Raw genomic sequence first — 24232 nt, 5'->3', positions numbered from 1 at the left:
TAAAACACTATAGTCTGCGTGTGTCTGTGTGTGTGTGTGTGCGTGCGTGCGTGCGTGCGTGCGTGCGTGCGTGCGTGTGTGTGTGTGGTTGATGCTTCTGCTGCTGTGTGTGAGTGTTAACAGAGAAGCAAAGCTCCTAGCCGTGGGGTTGAAACAAACATCTATTATTCTGGGGCAGAAACTTTGTTGACGTACAATCCAGCTGTATTAATTCTTTCTTCATAACTTTCTCCCCCTTGGATAGACACCAGAACCTCTGGATTAATACTCACAATATTCAGTGAGATTATCACAGAAACACTTTCCCTAAACAATAGTCACACCCTCCTAAAAAGATAACTCTTTTTCACCTTAACCATATGTGTAAGTTGCCTGGGGATACAAGTTTAGGCTTCACCGCAAGCAGACTGGAGAAGATTCTCTGTCATCCAGGATATGGTGATCTTTACAGTACTTACAGTAAGTAGAAGGCAACTGGACTGTTTGCTCTTGTTTCCTGAAGATGTTTAGGACATATGAGTAAGCTTAGCTCAACTCAACATTTTGGTCAATGTAGCTTAATAATCCAAAAGGGTTTCTGATGATACCATGTGAATTGTGAGATGTGATTTGTTGTAAATTCACCTGGAGAGAGAAGTCAAGGCTGCAGAATGGTACTTCTCCATGCATGTGGCACTGCCACATACATGCCACACTCAAAGTTAGAACCTCCCCAAAATCAACCAAAAATCCCTCCATTCAGTTTTCCGTTATTATGCTTGTACAGTAAACGAGCCAGACACTTTTCTTCCTAAGATGATTCCAACATCTGGTTTGGGATTTGAGGAAAACAAAGAAGTCTTACCCAGTGTTATGGGTATGCATGTGTGTGGTAACCCGTGCGTCACTGAGTAGAGTCCACGGGAAGCAATATTAGAGTTTTGGGAATCGGAGTTAGGAGCTGGAAAAAATATCACAAGAGATACAAATGTAATGCTAATCATTTCTTTATATTGGCCTCCCTCATTATATTTCAGATAGATGGGGTTAGGGGTTATGCAGTAAAATTGAAAATCAGCCTTGAGGTTGCTTGGTGAGCTCCGACTTTCTGAGTCAGAATTTCAGCATTACTGAACCTTCTTACTGCTTTTCTGATTTGGAACTTGGGAAATTCAACTTTTGAATGTTAATATAGTGTACAATAACTCTCACCTACCCTTAAATGGGTTTTATGTCACCATATTTTTGAAGATTTGTTGATTATTCCTGTTGCTTCTGCACATCTTCATCTCCCTTTTTCCTTCCACTCAACCTTCCATTAAAGTATCCTGATAAAGCAACCTGTGAGCAATCAGTCTGTGCAGCCATGTGCATCTGTTCAATGCCCTCCCCATGGAGGGCGTAACTCTGTGACATTTGATGATATTCCAAATTACAGAGTTGCACCTGTAGATCACAGCACAAAAAGTAAATTTCGGCTCAGTTTAAAAGTTTATAGTGATCAAGTTCAGTCCTCGCAGAGCTCGCAGCGTTTTTGATTGGACAATAATCTTCATTTTCAAGGTTTGCTAGAGTCTGATTAACGGGTCCTATTAGTATTCCCGTCCCACGGGCGCGCAGTGTTGCCAACCACAGAGCCACGTCAGGCCTGTAGCAAGTGCTCATCTTCGTTCTGCCTCTCCAAGGTTAGAGATAGGCCCGCCCGACTGGCAGGAAGCACTCAAAGAAGAAGAAGAAGAAGAAGAAGACACTCGGAGCCGGACTGGAACTCCGACGCCAGGGATCAGTTTCATATTTTCTCCTACACAGAAGCTCAAAGTGTAGGCTGCGACTTTATTCTCAGCGCACGCAGACGGCGTTATTTGGTCCGCACAGAACAGAAGAAAATATTTTTAATCGCCCGGTGCTTGATGGAAACGCGCAATCATAAAAAATGGTTGCATTTGGAGACCATCCGTGAATGCGATCTGACATCTGTGCGTCAGAAAGGACGCTTCTGCAAACTGGACTCCTAGCCGGGTGTGAAGAGTCCTCGTTATACACCTTTATAGCGGCGCGGGAGTGAAGGTGACTTGAGCCCCGACGCAGTCAAAGCAATGCGGAGAGGAGCCACAGGCGCTCATCCTCTACTTTTCCTGCGCCCTTAGGCTCGTCTGGGATTTTTCCCCCCCCCCCCTCCCTCTCCTACAATAAATAAAGGTAGCGACAAAGAGCAATAAGAATAAATCGAGCTTCAGTTGTCGAAGGTGAACTGAGTCTATAAGGAGAGAATAAGGTGAACGGTAAAGGGTGCAGTGTGGTGAGGTAGAAGGGGAACAGCGGTGGAGGAGTTTTTAATCATTAGAAATATTTGTGGCTGGAATCGGACAGAATCGTTCCGTTTTGGGGCTGTTTTAATCGTGGATGTGTATGCATGAGTTCTGCATCGAATGGGCGCAAAAACCGCCCCAGATCCGCCGGGAACATCTTCCAGATCGGCAAGCCTCCGTACCGAGACCCGCAGCGGAGGGAGAGCACCGAGAGTACCCGCAAAGCCCAGCGCGCCGTGGCCGACTGCAGAATGGTAGGTCTGCGGCACGTCAGTGTCTGCAAGCCGCTAAAAAAAAAAATAAAAAAAAGAGTGCCAAGATTTCTTTTGCTGTTTGAAAATTGAATATCCTGCGCATCTAGCACGCAAAAATGAGTGACTTTACCCAGGTCTGCCTAAAAATAGCCGTATGCATTTACACTTAAGCCAAACAGAACACCTCGGCGTGCAGACGGACTGTGTGATTTGCATTTAGAGTGTGGTAAAGAGATAGGTGCTTATGATTTGGAGCTGATTTGCTGAGAATTTGAAAGAATTGATTGAATTACATGAACATATGTGCAGATGTTCATAATCATGGCACATCTGCCTTGTGTTCTAACAGAAATGATCAAGCCTTTGCCATACATCACCGATCGTCATGCAGTCTTCTCGTTTTCAGGCAGGATGTACAACACGAGCAAAAATACCTGTGCCCCAATACGCTCACCAATCTTATTTCTTCAGGCAACCAAATTAAATAAAACACGAGTTCACCCCCCAGGATATATATTATATATGGGTGCACTCACTCTTGTCTATATAGGCTGTTCTAATGGCGATGCTTCACAAATCTTCAGTCACGTTTTCCTGACTTTGTAACTGCAGATGTACAAGTCTGTACATTTTTTTTTTCGTTTGCATACTGCAGCTCCCCTTGCTGGGTTTAGTTGCTCTTCGTTTTCCACCGCTACTCGGGTTTAACATCTCAGACTTTTCTGCTGCAGTGACAGGACAGGAGCACAAGTTTTCTCAAGGAGGTGCTGGTCCATGAGTCACTTTTGCTGCCCCACTCCCACAATTTTATAGTGTTGATGCAGATTTCAGATTAATAGTGACGAGCACATTACCTTCAAGGTTTATACTATCCAAACAAAACAGAGTTTTTTCTGAAATAACCTCTTGCTGAAATGTTTTTTTAAAAATCACAATATAAAAAGCATATCTGCACCCATATACAAAAAAAGGGACCGAAATCTTGTAGTAACTATGCCAGACCTGAATGCAGTGCTGTAACATGGTCATGAAAATAGATGTTTATAAAAAGAAGGAGCAGAAGAGCATTTGCTTACAGTTGCTGTTGTTTTACATCTGTGCTTGGGGTGGAGCGGATGGCTAAATGTGGGGTCACAAAGTCATATTTTTCAAATTGTGGCATATTGGAATACAAATCCACCAATGCAAATCATGCAAACTTAAGCTTGCCTTTTAAAACTTCTGTTGGAAATTTATAAAATAACCGTCCATCCATTGCATATACTCATCTATCCATTTTAGGGTTGGAGATGTGAGGTGGCTGCCTGTAATTGGGAGGATGCAGCAAAGGTCCCCAATCCTGTTTTAGGTGTTTCCCTGCTACTGCACACCTAGCTTAAATGAATTGTTGATTAACAGGCTGCTGTAACAATTGCAGGCATACAAAAAAGGTAATTTGAGTCAGCTGTGCTGGAGTGGACAGGCATTTAAAACATTGGGCAGTGGGCTCTGAGGACCAGGGTTGAGGTTCACTGGCATACATCATGAAAAGGACAATGCAGAGATCAACTTAGCAAACAACTATGCACTCTTTCCTTTGCCCTCCATACAGACGGTTTGCCTGTCTGTATGGAGGGGTTTTGTGGTATAGGAAGTGTCCCCTCTGTCTCCCCATTAGTTATAACCACTGGACACGAGATTGTAGTCAAGGACATATTTTTTGTCACCATTCTGATGTGCTGCTGTTTAATGTATCACTTGAAGCTCAGATTAATTATCCTTTTTGTCTCAATTTAACTCAGATCGTCCAAGAATTCAACACACTTGTGGCTTTGTACCGTGAGCTGGTCATCTCCATCGGTGAAATCACTGTTGACTGCCCTACTTTGCGGGCCGACATGCTGAAGACCCGAACCAAAGGCTGCGAAATGGCAAGGGCGGCACACCAGAGTCTCTCCTTGATTTCAGGGTGAGTTTGCTGTCCATGGTGCTGAAAACGATCAAACTTGCCACACTGTCGGAATTTGGAAAGTGGTTTACTTTTTTTCTCCAAAGCAAACCCCTTGTTTGCATAAGTGTCAAGATTGTTGGCAGGCTTGTTTCGTTTACCTCAGCTCCTGTAACAGAGACAGGATAAGGCATAACTGAACTAAGCAGCTGCTTTTGGTCCCTCTGGCCTGTAGATGTGCTAGACATCTCACACTGACTACAGATGAAAACATCAAATTTATTGTCATGTTTTCTAAAAACTAAACACACATATAAAGCAGTTAAAAAATTTCAGGATAAAAATTTCAGAAGACTTATTAAAACTTAGGTAGAGCCTGTAGTTGCCAGCTGAAGAGAAATACTGTTTTTAGTTTGCAAACTGCATTACCTTAATGTACATAAGACAAGGAGCTTCTTTATTTTACACACTACGACTGTCTCTGTTTTCCATGCAAAAGTGTTTCTCAAATTGTTAATCACCCATTCATGTGAGCCAGGTGTGCAGCAACAAAAACATCAAAAACATGCAAGTCTGAGTATCAGGGTTTGGCACTTCTACTTTAGACCACAATAACAGTAAGATGAAAAATATTTGCAGTTAAAAAAAAACAGATATACTGTAATTATTTCATTGATTGATTTATGGGGGGCTGCAAACATCCAATTAAGCATAACAATAAATTAATAACGTTTAAAAAGGCAACACAAAAAAACTAAATGTTTAAAAGGTTTGTGCTTAATAGCCTATCTGAGTGAATACATCTTTAGTTAGCTTTTGAAAAGCCCTGGTTCAGCAGTAGCACAAAAATCAAAAGAAAGTTAATTTCCGGTCATGGGTGCCACCATCCCATAGTGTAAGCTCAGTCCTTGGAACATCCAACAAAAGATGTCTGAATGACCTGAAGGATATGCCACTCAAACAAACACTTAAAAGTCCAGTTAAATAAGGTCTGAGGTCATTAATAGATAAAAAAAAATAAAAAATAAAAATCTAAGTTTAATATTGGTTGTAAAACTAATACGACGCCCGTGTAAAGAATAAAAAATAGTAATAATATACACTTGTCAGGACGTCTTAGCTAAAAGATGAGTGGCAAACAAAAACATTTTGTTATAAAGTTAATTTTCCATCCATCCATCCATCCATTTTCTTGACACCCTTGTCCCTTAGTGGGGTCGGAAGGGGTTGCTGGTGCCTATCTCCAGCTAATGTTCCAGGCGAGAGGTGGTGTACACCTTGGACAGGCCGCCAGTCTATCGCAAAGTTAATTTTCATCCCGACTTAATATTAAACCACAAAATTTAAGGGTGTTGACACACAAATAATCAAGCTTGTAAAAACTAAAACAAAAATGTATTGCTCCTGTGTTGTCCGGTGGATGACGGGCTTTAGTGGAAACGAGGCCCTGACTAAAATTCTGGTCAGGACCCAGGACAATCTTGAGCCGCCTCTGCTCTATAAACATGCAAGCATTAGCCCACTCCATTAAACACACTGAGTTTGAGGGAAAAACAGAACATGAGATCAGCTTTTAAAAATCATCTGTAATTTGCAAGCGGAAGAGCTTTTCCAGGAAACGATCACCACAGCACGCTGTAACCGATCACTTCCATTTAGCTGTGGCTAATGCACAAAGTGGAGTGGCAGTGGGATGCTCCCTGGATGAATATTTGAGAAGATATTATCAATGGTGTAAATCCAATGATTCCCCCCCCCACCCCATGCTTTTAATACATTTTATGCTTAGTTCTGACTTAATTTTATTGGCTGTTTCTTTGTTCTGTGATTTCTGTAAAGAATAGCTCTGCTTATTTTCCTCGCTCCTAAGTGGTCATTATAATACAATTCTTTGGTATCTTTTTTTTTTCTAACAATATCATGGATGCAGTATTGGAAACATCAATGCTAAGTGGTTACAGTTTAAATTAGTTTCCTCTTTGTTGCCTCAGAGTACATTTTTATTATAAATGTACACTTTAAAACAAATCTGGAGAAATAGTGGTAACAGAAAGCTGAAAAGGCTTCGTTTGATGAGAGGTTCCCTTCAATACTTGTGCCAGTGGATGAGGGGGATTTTAAGATCCTCTGAGGGGTAAGATGCCAGCTGCCTTGGCACCATCAAACTTACTTAAACAACAATTGGAAAGATTGCAGCCAGTGGTGGGTGAGAGGAGAGGATGTCTGAAGTTCAATGTCATTGCCAATGTCCAATGAATGTTGGAAAGGCCCCAGTATTAAGTTTATTGTTCTAATACACCCCATATCCTTGCCTGTCTGTGATTGGCAGATTATTAGGTCTGTAAAATCCCTTAATGAGCTTGCACTATAATTAGCATTTTACTAGAGAAATATAAATTTAGCTTGTTTGATTCTTAGATCATTACATTTCTCATCTTTCAACATTTATAAAACCTTTCATTAATGGTTTGGTGCTTTAGCTTTACAAATGCTCACATATTTAGCCATTGATTATCACTAATCTTGGTTTAATATCAACTGGATACTTTAAATCAGGACTGGCCAGTGGAGCTGATTTGTGGCAGGAAGGTGAAAACATCTTTCTATGAGACATTTGTCCATGCAAACATGAATATTCTCAAGATAGTCCAGTTGCTTCAAATAGGAAGAAAACGTGCACGTTAAAATTATTGGCACTTCTAACTTGCCCTCAGGAGTGAGTGAGGATGCATATTTGGTTGCCCCGTGATAGACTTGCCATCCTGTCCAGTTTCTTCTCCACCTCTTGTCCATTGACCACAGGAGATAGCAGGTATGGGAAATGGTTGAATAAAGATGTTCCTCCTAGACAGAACATACATCGACAAACTTTTATAATCATTTTCTCAAAGCCCACAATTAAATAATTAGCTGAGTAATGCAGAAAACATTTTTTTTTCAGCATATTTCTCAGCTATAAACCTTGAAAATGAGTAGAACTTTTATTTCCTGCTGTTTCACCTTCTGAAAAGAGATGATACTGCAACTTTTTTGGAGGCTACTTACTACTGATAACATTAACCTTTTTTTTTTTTTTTAAACATCCTTGGATCTATTGTCAAACCCTGACAAAAACCCATGTCAAAGACCTGAACAAAGACAAAAAAACTTACTGTAAGCTTTTTGTGTGCCAACATTACTGTGAGTTAATATTTTAAGTTGACCTGGTTCAAACTGTTCACAGCTATCACTGCCTTGCTACAATCCTACCATGATAGGTGTTCTCAGTGTCTTCCTAGATGATGCTGCATCACTAACGGGACAATGCACTACTGAGGTGTCAAAAGGAGACGTTTGAGGCATCTGTTATTTAGTTTGTATAACAACCTCTCATCTGTGCTTGGTAATGATGTTGATGTTCAAATGTATGCTGATGATACAGTCATTTACACACAGGATAGACATAAAATAAGCGGCAGCCATATTGTCAGTAGCAATGGATTGGAGTTCAAAATGGTGTGGAAAACATCAAAAATGTCTTTCTTCAAAAAACAAACAAAAAAAACAAAGTAATTGATAAAGGAGAAAAAAACAACATCTATTGATGAGTATGAACATCAGGGAACTCATTAAGACTCTACTATTATGTTTTAAAATATATTAACTACTGCTCTAAAATAAATTTTGTCTAACTTTTGATGCATAAGAGACATCCTATCCATATGGATGGATAAATACTCTAACATTCCAGAGTGATATAGGACACGTGAATTCTTTAAGCATAGCCTTTACACATTCTGCAATGACACCGTAATATTCTCATGTTCTGTTTTCAGCTCTCCAAATATGACAATATGTAGCTTTTGACTTTCCCTGCTGCTTCTTTATGTTACAGAATACCATAGAGTGCCCATAAACATATTGATCCAAGACCTTTAAAATGGCATAACTGTCGGCTGTAGCCAATAATGTTCTTTTTGCTTTCACTATTTGCCATTTCAGGCCAGAGGACGGGGAAATCCACCCTGAGATCTGCCGGCTTTTCATCCAGCTGCAGTGCTGTCTGGAGATGTACATCACAGAGATGCTGAAATCTGTCTGCCTGCTGGGATCCCTGCAGCTCCATAGAAAAGGTTAATGCACATAGACTGCATGGTGGTTAATGGGTAACATAAAATCAAGTAAAAAAAAAAACTTGAGATAATTAACCAGCTATAAACCTTGCTGGTTAATGTATGAAGCAAATATATTATTTAGTATTTCAGAATGAATGGCTGTGTGCAGATCAGAGAATTTTGTAGTTTTTTTTTATGTTTGTACCAATTACCACCTTTAGCTTATGTTGCATTAACTTAACTGAAGGTTTAGTTAGTTAACCTTTAACTTAGCTAGAAGTTAATATAAGCTAAAGGTGATAAATGATAAGGGATCAGATTGCAAACTTTTCTTCATCGGCTTTCTCATTTTCAGATTTTTTACATTTTGGATATTAAATAAATCGTATCAAACTTATTGTCTTTGTGCTTTAGGTAAAGATTCATGTTGTCCTCCTGGAATCGACAGTAAGACTGAAGACTCTGACATCCCCATCCTGGAGGACACCTCTTCTTCACCCACTGATTGTCCTCAGCTCTGTTGGCTGGTGGCCACTGATATAGAAAACATTGAAAAGTAGGTTGAAAAATGTTTTCTGAGAACAACCTGAACTTTTTATGTTTTTTTACGTAGGCCTTCAGAACTCTCCTCACATTTAGACACAAAGTAAAGAAATAATGCTCGAAAACATATACAAAGCAGCCCTGTGATTTTTTTTAAATTTATTTTATGCTTAACTAATTTAAATGTAAATGAGAAAAAGGTTTTCAAAGACGTTATATAAAGTTGTTTAGTGGGAGACCTGTTTTACACAAGGAGCAAGCTGATAAAGTCTACCCTATGAAAAGCCTCATCGAAAGGACTTTAGGATATTCTTTATAATACTGCAAAGAAGTGATTCATGCTCACTGGATTTTTTTCAAAACTATCTCTAAAATCTTTGTCCAGTTATAGTCATAGAGGAATCAGCAGATGTTTTCACAGCATGTCCGGTGGTTTAATATGGATGTTGAATATTCATTTTAACAATGTAATCAAATCCACAACCGAAGATACACAATAAAAACTGAAGACAATCTTTTATTTAAAATGTTCTGCAAAATGTACTAAAATTGCAATTTTTGCCAACAAATTTTTCGAGTAGGTGTTCAAAACTTCAACTTGATGTGATTGAAGGAAACTGAAGAAAACTGGAGGCTATTTTAAGTTGGGTTGGCTCTCGAGAATTGAACAAAACATGAGCGTGGCTTCACTTTAATAGAAGAGCTGTCCAGTCTGGCCCATTCAGCATTTGCAGCCAAAATACGTTGTGCAAAGGAGAGAGAGCGACCATAATGTGATAACGGAGACATGGTTTGGAATAATAGAGTGGTCTGTCTTTGAGGTACTGCGTCAAACTTCCTTCGCTGCTGCTTCCTCCTCCAGCTTTGACTACCCAGCCTATAGCACAGGACTGGCTGAGTCCATTCACAGTTTTGGACTCTGTATTTTTAAGTTGTTCTTTTTTGTTTGTTTGATTTTCTGCACCAGAAAATCATCAGGAACTCAGTAACCTGCAGCATCAGAGACATATGTGTAAAAGTTCACCCCTGTGAAAAGAATTCAAAACATTTACTGTATATTCAAGTACATATGTGTGATATTTATAGAGTTGGAAGTAGTTCAAGGAAATAATTCCTAGTGAAGTTCATGAAAAGTAAAAATTGAGAAGTTGAGACTATTCTAACCAGACAAATGGTTATATGTAGCTCCTTTGAACCATCCTGACTTCTTTTACTCTGTCTCTAAATAGAATCGGGATTGAGAATAGTTTGGAACCGGAATCATAAGTGGAACCAGAATCGTTCAAATTCAAACGGTGCTCAAACTCAATTTTAAGTTCCACATTTCAGTTACTCAAACTTTTGTATTTTTACAGGGACATGAGAGATATGAAGAACCTTCTAAGTAAACTCAGGGAGACAATGCCTTTACCACTGAAGAACCAAGGTAAGGGAAAGAGTACGCCTCATTTAAGGCATATGGACACCAAGTTTTATTCAGTACAAAATAAAAATAAAAATGCTATCCATATGATCTTGAGAAGTCCCAATAGGTAAAGAACGTTGGGATTTCCTTGCCTACACTGTATACAAATGGTATGATATATTCAAAACTTTATATATGGTGTGTAAATATACGTTGTATATTTATATATTGCATACAAAAATATGCCAAATACAGCCATGGTATAGTTTGTGTGACTATATACCAGAGCATATCTATGATGCTGTGGGCTGCCTCACAAAATCAATTTCCTTAATTCTCAGTCATCTCAGTTCCCAGACATAAAGCCTATAGTGAACATACACAGTAAGTTTCAGAAAATAAAGCATAAGAAATGACTCAGGATTCATAACAATCTACAAAATATAACATTCCAACTTCAAGATTATGCAACTGTAATGAAATGTTTAACTTTTGGGTTTTTTTTAAGTTATATTATCTAGACATTTATGATCACTTCGACTATCATCCATAAACTAGTCTAGGTAACAATTAAATGTGTTTATGTTCATTTATTTTGCCTTTGTTAAAAAGTAATTATGGGTTCTTTTCTCCAGATGACAGCAGCTTGCTGAACCTGACTCCCTACCCTCTTGTCCGACAGAGGAAAAGGCGTTTCTTTGGGCTCTGTTGTCTGGTAACCAGCTAAAGTCCCCACCTTCTAACATAGGAGGTGACAACAAAGACACCATCACCCACTGTCTGTCACCACTCGTGTCTCCCACCGATCTACTACTGCCACTTTCAAATGTATTCTCTTTTTTTTAAAGGCTGCCCATTTTATAATTTTATTTTGTAATACAAAGGAGAATTGTAACTGCAATGTAATAAAAATAAAACACCATAATCATATATTTTAAGATATTTTGCAGAAGCTTTTTTTTTTCTCTCTCTTTTTTTTAGTAAATAAATAAGCTGCTTGTCTAATTTGAAAAAAAAAAAAAAAGAATGTGAGCTTACATGAAACAATGTCATTGTTTGATTAATACCACAGTCCCGAATGAGTGGAGTAAGGATTTATGTTTCAAAAAAAGGGAATTTAAATGTCTGTGTTGTCAGAAATAATGTGATATGACTAAAAGCGATCTGAAGAATCAAAGGCCAAACGCCCAGAGATGGTGGGATGCCTTTGTCAAATATTAGATGACAGGTTTGTGCAGAAAAGTTGTTGTGTATTACAGTCTCTGTTTTCTGTTTCTTGCTGTTTTTGTTCTTACTGTACTTAATTTAGTCTTCCATAAACCAAGAACCTGTACTCAACTTAAACTATCCAGCTTCAAAATGGAATATATGAGACATTATTCAAAGGAAAACTTCTTTGCACACAATATCTATCTATAAAGACGTTAGACTTGTACATACACATACTCTTTACGCAAGGCTCTTAATTATTTTCAAAGCTGGAGGTGGTTAGCATAGAGAACCTGTTTTGGGGTAGTAAATGAGGGAGGATCTTGTACTAACTGAGGTATAATGGAAAAGGAGAATGTGATAAAAGCTGTAACAGGTCATTTTACATTGTTAATAAAACTTTGTTATTGAAACCACTTAAATGGTGTGTCACACTTGTCTTACAAGTAATACATCAAAATGTCCATAGGGTGGAGACAGAGAAACAAAATTGAAAGACTATAAGGGGTTTATTGTGAACACAAATACATGAACAGAATATATGTATCATATGTCATTTTGCTACAAAAGTAACTGCACATTTCTGTTGATATATACATAATGGCATCTGACTGATTATGTGCTGTCATGACCCTTGGGATATTTTTTGGTGTAATTGTGTAACTGGAAAATTGCTTTGTTTTGTTATGTATACTTATTTGCATTGTTTTAGTTTTTCTATCTGTACTTATTTTGCTCTCAGGTTCCTTGTTCACAGTGGGCATGCACCAGCGATCTGGAGAAAGCTAAGTAAATAATGCAGATAAGCTGAAGGCTGGACTTCCTTAATACTTTAACAGTGCCCCAGACTGATGAAGTCCTCGCCATGCTGCCTCGATGCAGTAGTTTTTGCAGAAGAAGCCCAGACTAATTATTACGTGCCTATGATATGTATATAGACACACTTTTTATTTTTATTTTCCTGAGAAAATTAATTTGACGCTTTAATTATATATGAGAGGGCAGAACTCTTGTTCTCTGACAAAGAAACCTCACTGAAACACGTTCTAATTTATTGAATACGACTCCATACGCACATCATTTCCATGCGAGTCTGACACAAGCACGTACTGACACACATGGGCTCACCGTATGAGAAGGCAGCGAGCCAGTGGTAGAAATAGACCGCCAGCAGGAGTGTGTTCTGCCAGCAGGGAGCGTCTACACTGTCAGTTACAGTGAGCAAATCTCTTAAAATATATTTCAGTTTTAAATCCCAACAGTGGAATTTACATGATGATTTTAAGGAACATTTTTACATTTTCTTTTCTCAGGTAAAGAACTTCAATTTCATATGACAGTCAGTTGTGTTTACAAAACATGCAGATCAAAATGCAATGTTCCCACTACATTCAGAGTAACTGCTTGAGACCGTTTAATGCATTCTGATCACAAGTCTTTAAAAGTGTCAATTAGTGAGGAATAAACCATACACAAAAAATGCTTCATGACTGGGAATTAAAAGCACTTTAAACAATGTAAGTTAAATGTTTTATTGAACAAAACAAAAAAGGAAATGGAACAAAATAAAGAAGAAATTAGAAGATGCAGTTGTCAGTTTTCCTTCTGACCCTTTAAGCTTTTGCGATGTTTTTAAACATGCTACATGCAGTGTCTTGGTATGTCTATAAGGCATTTATGTGTTGAAACATGAGGAAAAGAAGCATGTGTTGCAACAGTCACTTAACCACTGATGTGTAATATTTAAACAGAAACATCTGGGCTTCTGCTTAGGCTGCTGCCCACATGAATTGATCCCAGATTAAGTACATGATGCATTGATTGATCCATCATGTGGATCATCCATCCATCCATCCATCCATCCATCCATCCATCCATCCATCCATCCATCCATCCATCCATCCATCCATCCATCCATCCATCCATCCATCCATCCATCCATCCATCCATCCATCCATCCATTCAGTTACAGTGAGCAGTTATAGTGATGCATGGATGGAAGGTCAGGAGCAATTTCATGCATTTGGTTTGTTGAAACGATTGGAAATTAATACATTTTATTTCTGAGCCAACCCTTACACAGTATGCAACTGGTCAAATGCCGCTGAAGCACAAGGCAGATAAACAATAGCATGAGTGGGAGGTATTAGGAAGCACATGGCTGGATACTGACAACCGTCACCTTCTCCCCTTTGCATCGTCGAAGTCCTGCTTCACACTCGCTCATGGTTTGTGGTGCAACCGTTGCGTCCTCACCAACACGGATGCACACGCTTTCTCCTGGAATCAAGCAGTCTGCTGAGTCTTTACAGCGACACTGATTGGTTTGGGCTGACAAAATAGTGTGAGAATAGAAAGGGATGATTGATGAAAACCTAAAAATACCAGAGATGATTTTCAATTGTTTGTGAGCTTCTATGTTCTCACCGTCACAGTTTTCCCACATGTGACATCTGGTGCAGTCTGTGTTGCTGCGCTGTGGCCACTTGCAGTTGCTGTCCTCTGCTATCTCAAGGTTTTTCCCAATACATTTGATTGCCTGAATCTTGCACACAGTCAAGAGAACAAACTGTCCATCTAATGGACTTATGGCACACAACTCCAGCGAAGAACTGATAATAAAAAAAAAAATGAAGAAAAATAATAGCCAGCTTGCAAGCAAAATGCTAGATAATCACAGTGGTGGTTAGATCAGCAAATATACCTGCACTCAGGAGGCATTCTGCAGACACATTTTCCTCTAAATGACTTCTGCCATTGTTTGCATTGTGCTGGGGAAGCACCGGGCTTCTGGCTTCTTTCAGCTGTGGGATTATTTTTTTCCCCCATTGACAGTAAAGAACAAAAATAAGTAAAAAGCACTTCTGTACTCTAAACTGTAGAAAAGTGTCATGTCTCAGCAATCTACCATCATTTTGAATACAGTGCCAATAATAGGTATTCACCCTATTGACTGTTTTGGCTCTCTTGATATGAGTTTTTTTTGTTTTTTTTAATGGTGGCTTTTTCATCACATAAAGCCCATAAAGCTTTGAGTGGTGAAGAACCTGGAGAACAGTTGCATGCACAGATGAGATAAAATAGGGGGACAACAATACCTTGGATGCACCTGGTTTGAGCTGGGTCTGGAGAAAAATTCAAACTGGAATCACAAATAGCCGTAGCTTCACCATCTAATGAACGACCATGTGGACAGGACAAGCTAACAGAGTCTCCCAGATGATAAGCCTCCTGTGAAGGAGATGCTACGACATCCTCAGCAAGTGGAGGAAGCTTACACACTGAAACTAGGAGGGGAAAAACAAACACGGAGATAATACAGCAGTTAGTTAACTATGATACTGCACTTCACATTTATTACAAATATAGCTACCTGCACAGAGCCCCGGGTTTGCAGACCAGGTTTGATCAGCATTGCATTGGAGGATGCTGATACCAACAAGATAAAATCCGGCGGTGCAGCTATATTCCACTCTGTTACCCACATAGTAGTTGTCCTTGGGATCCTGTGCAATGTGATTGGAGAACTCTGGTTATAAGCTTACTTAGTTAATCCATGTTGGAGCAATTAACAGAAGCTGTCCTGCAAAGACGCAAGTTGGGCCAAAATATTTGTTTCAATAAAAAAAAAATGTAAAAAGGGAGACAGCACCTGTAAAGGGAGTTGGATTACAGATTGAATTTTTCTGAACTGTAATGCAATAGTTTTCAAGCCTACACATGACATTGGTTCAATGACACATTCAACTTGGACTCAGTAGATTGAGGGTTAGGCTCGATGTGGACAGCACTACGAGTTTTGTTCGAGTTCCACTTTTCCTTTGCTCCTCGTTGTACAGTAATATAGCTTCATCTTTACCAGGATGTAGCCGTTGATCAGATTGGGTGGAGTCACACACTTCTGAAGTTCTGGGAGAGTTTGATCAAAGCACTGAGGCTCCATGGTTCTGTGGAAATGTTAAAATAAAAAGCTGCATTCAACAAAACATTGTCTCCCTAAAAGGTTAGCTTATTACAATCATTTAATGAACATCTACAAATACATGAATTCATATTGCACATTGCAACTAGTGTTTGCTCTGACTTTAAGTACTCCAGGTCCTCTTGTTCTTCACAGCCAGTGGTCTCAGTTGATTCTCCGATACAGTGATGGCCGCCGTTCTGGGGGGAAGGGTTAGAGCAAGAGCGACTACGCGAACTTCGACCCCCAGAACCCAAAGACCAGGCAGACCAACAGGACCAACTACCATGGATCACACCTTCATTTAACGGGTGCAAGAGAAAAATAAAAGCCTTTATAGCATTTCATTTTAGAAGCAATTGCAAAATAGTAAATTAAATTGTATGAAAAACAAACAGCCACCTGGTTGGCCCTCTGCCTCAACTCCTTGCTCACAAGCCAGCCCTGATGTGCCAGTTTTGCAGATGCATTTGCATTTGTCTCCATCCATGACAGCCAGGCCATTATTTCTGCAGGACTGGCAGTGGCAGGGATGGCTCTCATACAGGTATTGTTCTATGGCTTTACGCAGGAAGAGTCTCTTAACTCCAGAACACTGAACTTCCTTAACCAGCTCTGACAGAGGTCGAAGCTATCAAAACAAAAGAGTTAGAGGGTCAAACTAAAGAGAAGAGTCCTTTCTTTAAATAAGGTAGGACATTGTTTCCTTCACCTTTTGCTTTATGACCACAGGTAATGACGTGATAGAGTCAGCCCAATTTGAGTACAATTCCCAGTTCTTGTCTGCATCATCAAGCTGCATTTTCTCTAATGCTGCAATGTGTGATGGACCTCCTCCCTGGACCTCCACTTTTGCATTATTGTCAGACGTGCTGGTATCTGTTTCAAAACACCTTTATGGATAAGAAAAAGGCAATATCTAGCATATTTAGATTTCTTTATGAGCTGGAAAAATTAGCAAAAGTCTTACCACTGTGCCATGTCCTTGAACCTGTAGATGTTGTGCAAACCACTCTTGTGATAGGAAAGAACAGAATCCAACGTTTTTTCCTTTCGCATTCGTGATTGTCGAAGCTCTCACTCTCTTTAAAACAGACAAAAAGAGAGGGAAATGCAGTCATTTAAACTACCTCTAATTTCTTCCAAAAAGTTTCTTTTTGCACTAATTTACAATTTTCTTCAGTCCAATTCCTGCAAAGGTTCATGACAGACTACTTAACTTAATTTGCTTCAGAAGAACATGGCAAGTAAAAATTAAAAGAGGGCTTGAAAAGAAAATTATGCCAAAAGAATTGAAGTTATTATAGATCCATAGTGGACATCATATTCATATTTTTAACGAACTTAGCTTGATTCCAGATTGCTGTGATGAGTGATCAGATAAAGTGTGATTACTTCAGACCAAAAGTCAATATCAATCAACTTAGTCACCTAAGCAAATTGCAAGTGTTTTAATCCTGCCGCAAAATTACCATCAAGCAAAATTTCCGTTAACCTTCTTTTAACCGGTCTCAGAGAAAAATGATAAATGTTCATTAAACTGTTTTTGGAAATTTGAAAATCCTTACTGATGCGATTTTCAGTTTCTTCATTGATTGAAACGATGGAGTTCAAGGAGCCCCCCATGCTTCCCTCAGATATGTAGTGTGTTCCAAACCTCTCCAAAATCTTCCTGTAGGCTGAGTAGTCGTAAACAGAGGGGAGCTTGGCCAGGGCCTTCCAAAACTCCTCTGATATTGGAAGGTACTTGGGAGAGTTGCTTTGGAACTGAGCTACCTCTATCTCATTCTTTAACACCACAATCCTTCTAGTCTATAGAGAAAGAAAAAAATGTCATTTAATGAACATAATTTTTAATCATGGGTTTAGTTTAGAGTTTTCAACAGTATTTCCTGTTGAAAAGCAAAAATGTGAGTCCAACATACTTGAGACGTGTCATGTTTATCATGGAAGTCATAATTATGATGTCCGCTTGTTGTCCCGGCTACTGTCTGTCTGTTGACAATATCTTTTGCATAGTGCCATTGGCTGGTAAACGTCTCATCACTGAAATCCTTTTGGACTGTAACCTGAGAAAATAACAGGATTAATAATAATATCAAGATAAACAAATATTAAAAAAAAAAAAAAAACTTTCTCCATATAGTTTAAATCTTTCGAGTGATAGATATGAAAAATGGTAGCTTTTTGACCAGTCTCCTTTTGTAGAAATAAAATATTCATCCTAACCAGAGACTTGTGCAAACCACTTAGGGATCTATATGTTTTGTTTATAGAAGTGAGGTCTGCAAACTGAAGGGAATAGTTGTACAACACAACAGGAGAAAGGATAATAAAGCTGTTCAAAATATATGCCAGAAAAGAACCATGTTGGTATGAAGTTCCACCTGTGGTAAAGTGAAAGAATGACAGAAACCCAATTATCAATCATTTTTTGCTCTGAATCTTTTACATGATGCCAGACTTTACTCATTGAGTGATACACGAGTGAAAGAGACAGAGTTCAAAGGTAAATGGCGTTTATCAAGCACTTCACACTACATTCAGTCATTCATCCACACACTGAATATGGCAAGCTACAGGAGGCAGACAAAGTTGGAATTGAGCCAGCGGCAACCCACCAATCGCGGGACAAACTCCTACCACCAATGCCACCATCGTCCCAACCAATGCCCTGATTCTTCTACTAACCAGGAAGTTGTACTGAATAGCGCTGAGGGGAAGCCGATAAATGGTTTTGTGGACATCACTAAAGACAGATCGACACTGGCCCCCAAAGCTCTTAGTGTTGATGACACTTCCTCTGCTCTTTCCAGATACCACATCGAACCTACAGGGGGAAAAAAACACATACATATATATGCTGATGTTCAAAGGCAATTAGTGGAAATGGGTTTTATTTAGGAATATTAGTGTAAATGCAACTTAATGCACATGCATGATACACTTTTTAAAGATTATATTCGTAAATGGTTTTGTAAGTGGTCTCTGTGTTGGTCTATCGCATAGAATCCCGAAGTTTGTGGTTATAAAGTGACAAAATGTCCAAAAAGACAAAGCATGGGAATGCATAGGCATGTTGTGCTTTTTCAGATGGTTAAATGCAAATGTATCTCTGCAAAGGTTTCTCACTGACCCATTCCCAAGTAGCTCTACTTGAGGAGGGGGAACCGTATGTTCACACGTGATGAACTTTTGAACCGGACAGTCCCTCTCATCTAGTCCATCTTCTTCACAGTCCTGATCTCCGTTACACAGCAAAGACTTGCTAATGCACTTCCCTGCAGATAAAAGAAAAAAACAGATATTTAGAGGGTACTGTATTTTGTTTTGTATTTTGTTTAAAGTAAAGTTTATTTGCAACCTGATCGACACCGAAATCTGTCTCCGCATCCATCATCCAATGGACATGCTTGCGTGGTTTCACAGGGTCTGGTCTCAGTGCGGCCCCCATCACAGGGGTTCCCATCAAACTGAGCATAGACAGCCATGGCTCGGCTTCTTGTCTATGATGTGAAATGACAAAAATCAGCTTTATGAGTTACAACCCTTTGCAGATGGGGGAACCAAATTAGCAAAAGTATTTAAAACTTCTCCAAACCTGCAATTTGGTGCAGGGATCACAAGCTGACCAGCTTCCAAAAGGGCCCCAATGGCAGTGAACACGCTGCACACAGAACCTTACAGACATAATTAGAATCTAGTAACTCAGAACACTGAAGGTAAGTGAACAAAATAAAAACGGCAACACATCATGTTTGTTTGTTTTTTATCACCATGGATTTGTAGTGAAACATTAGAATGAATAAACTTACACTCTGGCCAAGTGCAGGGTCAGGAACAGCAGCGAAACTGTTGCACAGAGTTGCACAATATTCTAACAGGAGATTCATAAAAAAACAAAAATGAAAAGAATGCACATTCTTGTTAAGACCACATTCAAATGCTAAACATCTGTGCTTATCAAGAACTGCCATCAAGAACTAAAAATTGTAGTTATACTTGCCTTCATGGTGTTCGAAGCTGAGCAAACAGGCGACGTGTGCAGGCTTTCACACTGTGTAAGTATATTTAAGGGGAGTGTCACTGCTAGGATGATGCCCCATGGAATTCAGTTTATTTCATAAGGAAGAGTATGTGGGGGTGGATGACAGGGGGAAGGATTGTTTCTGAAGAATGTGTGTGCTTCTTTGGATTTGATGAAAAAAAAAAAAGTTTGGTGGCTTCTCCAGCCAAAAAGCTTGTGCAAAGATTCCTTCCAAATCCCGAGTTTACTCAGTAACATTATCTCACTATGGAAATGTGGAGTTGTTTAAATGAAGGCCTCTATGTTCTTTCAGGGTCTCTAGAAAACCAGTGTTTATTTTAACCTTCCCCTTCACATACAATGACTTTGAAAAACAAAATATCTGCCTAAAGAAAGATTTGTTAGCAGATCCAAATAGTCCATAGGTAATCATCCCTCAGTGTTTGATGATGGGGTTAAATTTCGAAAAGAGTTTTTGACTCTTCAAACTGAGCACCACTTAAACTGAATAACAGCTGAAAATCAGCTTCTTGTCTGTTCCCACTTTAGGGCTACAGTTCTCTACAGGTTTTTGAATTATAAAGTATAATAGTTCTCTAGGATGTTATTCACATGAAATTCATTTTTTTTTCTCTATTACTCAGAATTTTGGGTGCTTGGGACATATTACACCATTAACCCATTCACTCCCACTGGCAACAATTGTAGCCAGACATTTTTTTTCTAACTTCGGGAAGCTCTAAAATAATTGTTTTGACTCTTGGCTGCTAATTGAACCAGTGAAAGCTGAAGAATGTTAATGTGTTAGCATTTATCTTTACTATAAGTTAGGTTAATGTTTTGTATGTTATTGTTTTATTGTTATATTGCTGATTTTTTTGTTGTAGTGATTTTAAACTAAATTTGGCATTTTATTTATTTATATATTTTTAGGAAACTATAACTTGCAAATACTGTATTGATAAATATTATTAGTTGCGATTTAGTTTAACAAACACTGGAGGGCAACAGAGGTCTGAGATGCTTTTCTTTTCGTGGTTAAAAAAATGTGCATTACTAAACTAAACAAAAACCTGCCTGTATTTTGCATAACTCAACAAAAGATGACCCATTCTATCAGCTTAACCAGCTTGTTGACATTTATAGATTATAAATGATAAAAGATAAATGCTTAATTATGTGACAACCACTGGTATTTTTTTTTTAATCCAGCTTGGTATATTTGCCATATTTGTCTGTATTATCCTCAGCCCTCTCTAAATTTGGCTAGTGCAGTCAGGGAGACATACTGTGCATATTCATCACACACTAGCTGGCAATACTCAGACCTAAATGGATTTTTATATTATTTATTTTTCTTTAGTGAGGCTACAGGAGAGGCGAGGTTGTCTTGCCTGGCACTTATTTTGGCTGCTCCTCATTTTGACAAGTAACTCTCGGAGCCATTTTTCACGCTTTCAATTTTAGGATGTCATATTAATGTAAAGCTTGGTGTTAAAAATGTGCTGCAAAATCTCATAGACTGTACACTTTTGACAGAGTTTTGTTTACAATTTAGATATACAATTTGAGTTTTCAAACGGAAGAGAGAAAAAATAAGGGAAAGAGATTAAAACAAATGCAATGGGCACACATTGTAGTTTTTTTTTAATTTTCTACACAAAAAGGTTAGGGTTATGTACTATTTTTCTAAAATTAGTCATGCAGATTCACCAATGTTTTACAGCACAATATTGATCCAGTTAATAAATGGAAATTGATATGTTTATGTGCCAGCCCCAAAAATAAACTGTTTCTGTTGTTATGAAAACGATAGGCTTGGTCCTGCTGAAGGCAAGGACAAGTATTTATTTATTTATTTATTTATTTAAAGTTATTTTTTCTTTTAGTGTATTTCAAGCTCCGGTCATGGTGAAAATTCAAGATAATCATAGCCAGAGTCATGGCTATTCTCTGCATCTACTGAAATATTTGTTGCAAACATTATTCCTTTATTTCTAATCTTACCCCGCCCGCTCCAAGTGCTGCATGACTTAGCAAATGTACAACAGCAGGCTAATTTCCAAAGCCTCCAGCTGGAACAGCACTTCCAACAGTTCAGACAAGAGGCCACCAGAGCGTGCCCTCCATTAGTTCTTTCTCTGTGGGTTGATCATATGCAGAAGGCCATCTTTGACCGCCATCTGCCCTAGAAGTTTTACTTGTCAAAGATCCAAACTCATATTTGGAAATTTCAGCTGCTTTTGTGCAGAAATATATTTCTATGAATGTATTTGTATGTTCACTATACAAGATCTGTTTACCCTAACCCTACTTTAAATAGTGTTGATTTTTTTTTTCTTCTGTTGGGTTAATAATTATCAGTATATTCATTATATATGTTTAGATTTAATTTTGTGCTTTTCAGACTGGCTTTTCAAAACATCTCTCCTGCAGTCTTCTGCCTCATCATCTTTTCCTGACCTTCATTATTAGGCTTTTGGACTTGAATGTAGGTCTGGACTTTGATTTAGCCATCTCAAACATGTTTTAATCTAAACCATTTCACTGTAACTCGGGCTGTATGCTCTGTGTCACGCTACTGGTGAACATTTACCCCATCCTCTAATCTGTTGCCTTTCAGTATTGCCTTTAATTTACCTCCATCCATTTTCCAAAAAAATCAGACCAGTTTCTGTGTCACTGTTAAAGAAAAGCACCTCATCAACATGTTGCTGCCACTGGTATTTTTCACAATAAGGATGGTGGGGTTTTTTGTTGCTCTTGTTTGGTTTTTTTTCAGGTTTACAGTTGTGTTCTATGACATGTTGAAAGATCTGGAAATTGATTTTTAAATAACTTTGCTTTAATTTCCCCTACAACTTCACTTCTGATCTGTCCAGTGTGTTATTTGGTTCATGCTGCCGTTGTTCACTATTGTTCTCCAACAAACCACAAAGGCCTTCATAGAGCAGCTGTGCTTATTGTGAGTTTAAATTACACACACCTTCCTTCAATTTACTAATTAAGCAAGTATTTTGAAAGTCATTCATCATTTTCCCTTACAGTCACACAAATATTTGTTGTTTTAACCTGGAAACTTTTAAATTTTGCAATGTGAAATTTTTCTGTCAAACAATTTATTCCCAGCACTGTGAGTTTTGTTGTTTCTTTACATGGGATTTCATGATGAGATCTTGTTACTTGTGACTTCTTCTGATATGTGGCTCTTTTGGAAAGAAGACTATGACTGAAGCAATCATTCAGTGTCTCCTCTTTCTCCTCCTTATGTAGCAGACTGGCATTTTCATGTTTTTATTTATGGTTAATTCTATATTTTGTTGCATATTTATGTAACCTGCCATGGTTGTATCCAATTGTTTATCCGTCCATTATCTGTACCTGCCAAATCCTCTTAAGAGCGGTGAGGGTGAAGGGGTTTAGAGTGGTCAGCATTTTAGAGGTATTGAAATACACCCAAATAGGTCATGTATGGCAGGTTATGGTTTATGTAAGCAAAAAACAATGAAATTCTTTCCTACATTGTAGACAGAGCAGCTGTCACCCTGTGCACACATGTACCTTAACAAGTAGAGACAGAAGTGCCTGGAAAAATTACTCCTCCTCCTCCACATACTCCAAACTTTTATGAAGCTGCACATCTCGCCACTGCCCCTCTTTAAACTGTCTGAATGCCATCATCCATCTCTGCCTCCCACACCTCTACCTCCTCTTCACTGCTGTGTGAGCGTGACAGAGAAAGACAGACATTTTAACATGCACACGCTCTTAAACAAATCATTTGCATTTTCTCATCTTTTTTCGGCAAGCAGCCATTTGTGCAGAACCTCGACAGCGGTGTTACAGAAATTTTGCTAGCTTGTTTTTTTTGTTTTGTTTTTTTTTTCCCCTGACGGTTTTATTATATTATTGACCTGCAAAAAAACCAAAAAAAAAACAAAAAACAATAGTGAACACCAACCAAAAATTGTGTGAACAACAAAAAGAGAAATTAAATCTAGAAAATTTTGTGAAAACAACTATTTATAATGCCGACACATTTGCATATTTAGTGATGAGATGCTAAAACTTCCAGTCTGTGATTTGTTCTGCAAAGCAGTTTAGTGAGTCAGAATAAGATGAGTAGAGAACTAAAATTTGTTGTTAAAAATATGCACACAAAAAAGAACAACACTGAGCTATTGTTTCTTCTTCACCACCTGGCTGCTGAAAGTCTGATGCTGAAACACAACCTCAGCAAGGTCACACTAGGTGCCGCTGCCCACCCTCTCTCTGTGCTCATCACCCTGGAAACAAGAGAGTTTTCGGATGCTTTTCTGCACAAACAACAGTGAGGGAAATGCTGCCATGCTTGCTTAAAAGCTGAAAGGAAGTCTGCATCAGATCCTGAGTAACTGCAATTTGTTCATTAAATTAAATTGCAGCCTTCTTGTGCTTGTTAACATAATAATCTTTTCAGTCAAGGAGTTAACCTAGCAAGCGAACAGCTAGCACTCAGCAAACCGCTCACAGAATGACACTTCA

General features: G+C 38.6%; 2 protein-coding genes across 2 annotated transcripts; one reads left to right on the top strand and one right to left on the bottom strand.

The window, feature by feature from the left end:
* Positions 1-1475: 1475 nt before the first annotated feature.
* On the top strand, positions 1476-12142 carry rgs7bpa (regulator of G protein signaling 7 binding protein a). The gene is made up of 6 exons (XM_014982752.2): positions 1476-2542; positions 4324-4490; positions 8451-8581; positions 8978-9119; positions 10462-10532; positions 11147-12142. Exons 1-6 carry the CDS (start codon positions 2393-2395, stop codon positions 11236-11238), a joined length of 753 nt encoding a protein of 250 aa, XP_014838238.1. The 5' UTR covers positions 1476-2392; the 3' UTR covers positions 11239-12142.
* Positions 12143-12210: 68 nt separating this feature from the next.
* c7a (complement C7a) lies at positions 12211-19693 on the bottom strand. The gene is made up of 18 exons (XM_014982751.2): positions 19688-19693; positions 19497-19558; positions 19283-19361; positions 19046-19187; positions 18818-18962; positions 18373-18511; positions 17607-17750; positions 17250-17493; positions 16652-16765; positions 16394-16560; positions 16084-16312; positions 15805-15979; positions 15580-15667; positions 15094-15226; positions 14819-15007; positions 14425-14524; positions 14148-14332; positions 12211-14051 (listed from the first exon to the last, which is right to left on the bottom strand). Exons 1-18 carry the CDS (start codon positions 19691-19693, stop codon positions 13867-13869), a joined length of 2526 nt encoding a protein of 841 aa, XP_014838237.2. The 3' UTR covers positions 12211-13866.
* Between the last annotated feature and the right edge of the window lie 4539 nt (positions 19694-24232).

The sequence above is a fragment of the Poecilia mexicana genome, unplaced genomic scaffold, assembly GCF_051168715.1.
Source record: "Poecilia mexicana isolate PSO_F unplaced genomic scaffold, ASM5116871v1 scaffold_9, whole genome shotgun sequence".
In the NCBI taxonomy this organism is placed as follows: Eukaryota; Metazoa; Chordata; class Actinopteri; order Cyprinodontiformes; family Poeciliidae; genus Poecilia; species Poecilia mexicana.
This window is presented reverse-complemented; position numbering and strand designations above follow the sequence as displayed.

Excerpts from the sequence above, each read along its gene's own strand:
- rgs7bpa (XM_014982752.2), top strand. The coding sequence starts at position 2,393 with ATGAGTTCTGCATCGAATGGGCGCAAAAACCGCCCCAGATCCGCCGGG. Across the intron at positions 2,543-4,323 it reads CCGTGGCCGACTGCAGAATG|ATCGTCCAAGAATTCAACAC; the intron begins GTAGGTCTGCGG and ends AATTTAACTCAG. Across the intron at positions 10,533-11,146 it reads TTTACCACTGAAGAACCAAG|ATGACAGCAGCTTGCTGAAC; the intron begins GTAAGGGAAAGA and ends TCTTTTCTCCAG.
- c7a (XM_014982751.2), bottom strand. Across the intron at positions 18,963-19,045 it reads CAGATTTCGGTGTCGATCAG|GGAAGTGCATTAGCAAGTCT; the intron begins GTTGCAAATAAA and ends TTTTATCTGCAG. Across the intron at positions 15,668-15,804 it reads GAGGACCTGGAGTACTTAAA|AACCATGGAGCCTCAGTGCT; the intron begins GTCAGAGCAAAC and ends ACATTTCCACAG.